The sequence below is a fragment of the Sinocyclocheilus rhinocerous genome, unplaced genomic scaffold, assembly GCF_001515625.1.
Source record: "Sinocyclocheilus rhinocerous isolate Xijiao unplaced genomic scaffold, SAMN03320098_v1.1 scaffold2418, whole genome shotgun sequence".
Lineage (NCBI taxonomy): Eukaryota > Metazoa > Chordata > Actinopteri > Cypriniformes > Cyprinidae > Sinocyclocheilus > Sinocyclocheilus rhinocerous.
In genome coordinates, this window is record NW_015626372.1 from 65,473 (window position 1) to 72,014 (window position 6,542).

The 6,542-nt window shown below is 34.8% G+C and overlaps 1 protein-coding gene across 2 annotated transcripts in view; it reads right to left on the reverse strand.

Annotated features, from left to right (window-relative positions):
• The window catches only part of LOC107712405 (DNA polymerase zeta catalytic subunit-like), a 59,861-nt gene extending 56,717 nt beyond the window's left edge, over positions 1–3,144 (reverse strand). For both annotated transcript variants that reach the window (XM_016517649.1, XM_016517656.1), the window contains exons 1-2: positions 3,033–3,144; positions 455–615 (exon numbers count right to left, since the gene is read on the reverse strand). In XM_016517649.1, coding sequence (XP_016373135.1) covers positions 455–615; positions 3,033–3,088 — 217 coding nt within the window. In that variant the 5' untranslated portion in view covers positions 3,089–3,144. The remainder of the gene's footprint in view (positions 1–454; positions 616–3,032) is intronic.
• Positions 3,145–6,542: the final 3,398 nt, after the last annotated feature.

A 6,542-nucleotide genomic window follows, 5' to 3' on the forward strand; every position in this document is an offset into this window, starting at 1 on the left:
TTACCCTCTGAATCGTAATCGAAACTAATTGTGAGGCAAGTAAAGACTGACACTTAGTCGCAATAACGGCTTCTGTGATTGGTCACAATGCCCCATGCGGTATCATGGAAAAAGAAAGCTGAACATATATTTTTCCTATAGATATGGGTTTTGACTTGGTGTGTCGAATTTGGTGGTATTACCAGAGATTTTATGGCTGCTAGTTGAGGTATGGTTGCTAGTTGATTTAGTTTTGGAACCTTCAGAAAAATTTAACTCGATTTTTCTCAAAATTGACTTTGCTGACTCGATTGAAATAGAGAATGTGAAAACAACAGTAGCTCATTTTTGAAAATTGACTCATTGTGACTCATTTCGCCAGCACGGGTCATATATCATTACTATGAAAAATTACTTGTATTGTGATATTGTGTCAAGGCTACTTCTTGTTTATGTGTGTGCCTGTGTGTGTTACCTGTTGCATGGCTTTTTCTAAACTTAACAGCAGCCAGACTGATCATGTTCATGCCGTAGAGGTTGTAATCGATAAAGAGTTGAAGCAGGAAGGGAATATGAGCTTCATGGGGCTGAAAACTCTTATTCATTACAGCTCCACCCTGCAGGAGTTCACTCACCCTACAAAGATAAAACACACATACAATCATCAACACCCGTCACATCCTGATATACCACTCCTTTTGGATAACATGACTTAATTTGGCACCAAATCACCAAAGGTTAGTTTCGCTCCAAATTTTCAGTAGTCGATACAAGTGAAATTTCATGAATTGCAATCCCTATTTTAGTACACCACAAAAAAAAAATTCTGATATTTAAAATGTGAAATAATATTAATATTACATGAAAACAATCCCATGTAACCAAGCTTTTCTCAATTAAGTAAACATTGCTTCAAGACATTAGTGATGGGAGGAAAAACAAAAGATTCTCCAATGCACTGCAATGATTCTTTCATGATCCTGAATACATTCTTGAGTTTCAGCTGTGCACTGTCACTAATGCCACAGCAAAGGCTGACTAATTCTGCACTATCAAAAAAGAAAAAAAAAGAAAAGATTTTTCTCAATGTTGCAACAATGTGCAGTCTCAAATGCTCTCATATTTTGTGTTTGCACTTGCATCTTAAAATGCTTGTATGATGCAAAATTTATGTAAACAGTCAGTTATATATACAGAGGGGATCGTCTGATATGTTAAAACAGATCTATGCAGTCAATGCAGTGTGAATGCAGCCTCTTATACATATCGTTGCCTATGATGTCATTAAAAATGATAATCAATACCATAATTTATAGTATTATTTATAATAATTATTAATTTACTTGTTAATAATTAAAGCACTTTGATACTGAAGGCAGGTTTACTAATGGCAGGTTTATTACTTGTAATGTTACTTGTATATGAAGCTATATTTAGTTGAAATTACAATATCTTTTTAAAAATAATTAATGAAAAATACAGTTTATAATCAATTTTATAATTATTGCATTTCTTTTGTACTGAAATACAATTTCAAATTAAATTTTGGCAGTGACAACTCCAGAAGGTATTTAAAAAATGGATAGACAAGATGAACTGATGCACTGAAAATTGTTTTTGTAACCAAATTGTTATCCTTTGAATCATGAATGAATTGAATCGCATGGCCAATGAAGATTCAGACCTTTACAAGTCATAGTATTGTAATAAGTAATTACAGTTTTGATCAAATGAATCAGTGAAACTGACTTATCATAATATCACCACCACAATGAGAAATCACATGAAATCCAAACACCAGTGGACTGAGAAAAGACAGCTGTCCATCACTGCATTCACGACTGCAGGTAAGCGCAGCTGTGCCCCGAGTGAGCCGAGAAGAGAGCTTATCTGATAGCCAAATGATCTTGAGACATATGCTTGAAGTTTCCTCGAGGGAGAGTGGATGCATCGTGGTCACTACAGTGGACAGCTATTTGGAAGCCATTTTGAACCATTTAAGATGTAGCATCATGTCCCAACCACCAACTGGCGAACCCCCAAAGTGTTGTCTACGATTCCATTTAATTGTTGTCTTTTTATCCATTTTTTTTGTTTTGAGATATTGCATAATATATTCAAAATGGCGGCAAGAAAAGGGGATGCACCATGTACCTCGGAAATAAGTGTTAAATAATTTTATTCTCAGAAAACCAGATAGCTACAAAAAATATTTTTCAGTTAAATAGGATGTCAGAAATAGTTTCATCCAGATTTTAACAATATTTTTCTTGTATGTGTGGTGGGAGGGTGTGTGTGCTTGTGTGTGTTTGTATTTGTGCTCACATGTGTATGAATAGACAAAAAAAAATGTGGGCATGATTTTTCACTTATTTAAAAGTAAAAACAAACATGTAAAAAAAATATTACTTTGTGATTTAATAATTCATGCATCAGAGGGTTAAGAACAGAAAACACAAAGCGCTGTAAGAAACTTTGCTTAGCACACAATTATCTGTGTCTCACTGGAACGTCTTTGTGGCGCTTATTGTTATCAGACTGAGGAGCCAACTTTCATGTGGATATTATTGTTTTTCTCAACATTAACATGATGTGAGACAATATAAACACAATAAACATAGGTCAACTCGAGTGAATACGTTCTGTACTGTAATTGGCACTGTCTGCTTTATTTTTTTCCGTTTGCTCTGCTTGAGCTTGAATGCTTTTGTTCTTTAACTATATATATATATATATTTGTTTGTTTTTCGTTTACATACGTTTTTAAACAAAGAAAACCTTGAGATATAACGTAAAGTTGTTGTAGAACATTGTGTATAATGCCTAATCATAAGCTTCAGAAATGGTGACAAAAACTTGATAAAAAAATAACCGTCTTTTTCATTAAACGTCATTTAAATAAACAAATATTCGAATATTCATTTTTTATGAGCCCAAATATTCAAATACACTATTTTTGAAAAATGCCAATTCTTAGTATGTATGCACATAGCTACACACACACACACACACTCATAAAAATAAACAACAACTAGCAGATTGCTAGGACTCACCTTTTGACCATTTGTGGGTTGTACAGGTAAATCTTCATAAAGGTTTTTTCCTTCATATGGTATCCATAAAAAGGCCTAAGAAGAGATAAGATGGTCAGATCTGTGTCCAAATGTTTTAACAGGAGAGAGAGAGAGAGAGAGAGAGAGCGAACGCTTGTCTCAAATATAACTATTGTAATCAAATTTGTGTCTTTGCACTAGGGGTCGCACAGACTAGCTGATTCATTTTGGCATCAATCAACATTGTTTAACTAGCTATGGATAATATGACTTCATGTGCATATGTTCTATACTACTATATGTGCTATGGTGAGAGGAGAAAAATTCCTGTCCATGATCTGTGCCCCAGTGTTGTTGCATAACATTAATTTTGTATAGCATTATTTGTCTAATAGCCAAATAGTTGGATTTACACAATTGAAAAAAATCTAATCAAATTGACCAATCACATTGAAGTCAGCATGAAATGGAAGTTGAAATGGTCTCTTCTTCACTATTGTGATATATCCAAATTGTATTTGATTTTGTCCATCAGAAACAGACTGGATTGTTGTTGTTTGCTATTGCTGCAATGAGTGACAGGATGCTGGAGGTTACTGTCCCAACCTCACACCAAGACACATATCATCAGAGAAGAGACGTCATTGTTGGAGGGTGGCAAAGTTATTTTGAAATAAGAATGTCAGTTTTGATTTCATGATGATTTTAAAAGCATGTTTGAATGTAGAATTCTTGTAATTGCATTCTTACCAGTAAAAATTCAATTATAGAACTCTAATTACAATATATACTAGAAAGATACAATTCAATTAGAGAACTCAACCAATGAGAACTACTAGTACAAATTTAACTACAGAGCTCTCTAATTGGAATTCTGAATAGTAAGTATGTAACTGCAGAGTTCTATAATTCAATTGTAGAACTCTGCAATTACATAGTATGAATGCATTTGCTCTGTAATTGGAATTCTTACTAGTACAAACATAATCATTGAGCTCTGTAACTCATACTAGTCTCTTTTTATTAAATTCTTACCAGAGTGCTTAAATAAATAAATAAGGGTACACTTGAAACACAGTATATCACCAAGTCAATTAAACATCTGGGATATCATTCTGTCCAGTTACGAAGCATTAGTGATGTTAATCAGTTTCACCTGCTTTGGTGCAAATGAATGTAACAGGTGCACTGGAGTGGCAACAAGACGACAACCCCCCCAAAAGGGAATGGTTTCGCAGGTGGTGGCCATAGACAATTGCTCTCTCCTTTTCATTCCTGACTCATTTGTCTCTAATTGTGTTTTGTTAGGTTCCTTCTCACTGCTTGTAGCATAGGGCAGTACCTGCAACCCAATCAGGTTGCACAGGTAGTCCAGCTTCTCTGGGATGGAGTGTTAAAATGCACAAATCTTCTCTAATAGCCTACTTCGTATGAAATGTATTTCATTATAATTGCTATTAGTATTATAAACAGTGCAAAACACATATTTGTTTATTCAAATATGTGTTGGCCTTTGTAAAATACCGGACAAATCGCATCTCGTATTGTTTTGATACGGGATGCATCATTTTACCTTTACATACGGGACGATTCTGTATTTTAAGTGATGGGTGGCAACCCTAACTGAATCCAGCAATACCTCTTTCAGAATCAGTAAACGCGCACTGCGGCGACTGCTGTCCTGACATTTCATCCTACCCGCCAGATTGTCCTACCAGGGCTAACTGCGCATGCACACATCAATATTGTATCAATTTTCTCACATTGAACAACACAATTACTGTATTTGCATTACTGTAAGTGTAGGTTTAGGTTTGGGGTAGGTGTAGGCATTAAAGCATAAACTGATGGGTAGCATTTTTTGTTGAAACCTACTTTCAATTGGAGGTAGCAAAATCTGTCAGGGTAGCACAAATCATCAGAACACTGGTCTACTTCTTTGAATCTTATGTACGCCCTGCCCCACAGCATGTGTGCCATGTGTTTTGATGTTCAAGATGGCCAGTGCTGTAATGGAGTCGTATGTTTGAGCCAGGATTAATGGAACCACAGTGATTGCTTCCAAGTACAACATACTTGGGATTGCCAGCTTTCAATATATAATGTACAAAAAAAAGCCATTTTGAGATTAAAAAAAGATGATATTGTTGTAGTAAATATTATGTTTTTAAATAAACTGTCTTATACACAAAAACTATAGACATAAAAACAATATAGACATCAGTTATCAAAGTTAGGGATGTGCCGATCCGATACTCAGTATTGGCTCTGATACTGCTATTTTTCATTGGTCAGACGAGACCGATCCAAATCCCATATTGTATACTATTCTGTGTTATTATTAAGGCCAACGAAAGGCACAATATAACATTATAAAGCACCATAAAGTTTTCGTGCACTATATTCCAAGAGTTCTGAAGCTGTTCCATAGTTTAATGTGAGGTTCAGATGAATATTTAAGTCGTTAAATTAAAGTTTGCATAAACTCTTCTCTCCGCTGCGGCTGTCCGTCATCCTCCATTCAGCGTTCGGTTATGACAGTCAAAACGATGAAACTCTCTCAAAGATGATTCAATGTTCCTATTATTATACTTGATCTGTAGATAAAGATCAATGGTTTTGCATAAAAGGACTTTATCTTGCTGGAGTTTAGTGCTGTTCCTAAATCATTTTACTTCTTACTGGAAGTCTATTAGATCACAACAAGTAGAGAGCACTATGCACTGTTCTTAATGCGCACAGTAACTGAAATTTACAATGTTAAAAGAAAAGGCTTAAACCGTTGCACAGACATAATACACTACGCATTAATATCTCTTCCCTTTGAGCTTTGAAATTTTCTATGTGAAAACTCTGCGTTGCTTCAAGCACATCATTCTGCGCATGGGATGCGCATAAGCACTTTGTGCCGCTCTATATTGGACCTTCCATAATATAATTTTGAAAGATTATTAATAGCCTTTCTTGTTCTGTCCTAGCTATCATATGTTGCTGCCTCATTACTGTCCTATACATTTAAAAGTAATCTTTTCATTTTAAAGTATATATTTATATATAAATACATTTACTTGTTTTTCATGAATGTATTTTATTACAACAATAAAAAGAGCAATGTGTAACATTTTACCAGATTCATTCCTTAACTTAAAATTCACATTTATTTTTCCCCACTAAATGTTTTTTTTTCACTAAATGTTTAGATTTTATAAAATTATTGTGCACTCGTGATTTTTCTTGAGTAACTTTTGCTGCTGAATTAGTTTATAATAGTATTTTTTTCATAGATTATGATTCTATATTTTTTCCAATTCACTATAGGATCTAGAGGCTTAATAACTGTCAGCTTGAAGGTTATAAGAACATGACCTAGAGATAAGGAGGTGATTATAATAATGAGAATAGGCTCTCCTTCTTAAGGTCCTTCCTCAGGTGGATGCGCCAGGGAGGGACTGTCACGAGGAGCATGAGTTCCGAAAAACCAGGTCCGTGTGGGCCAGAAAGGCACAAACA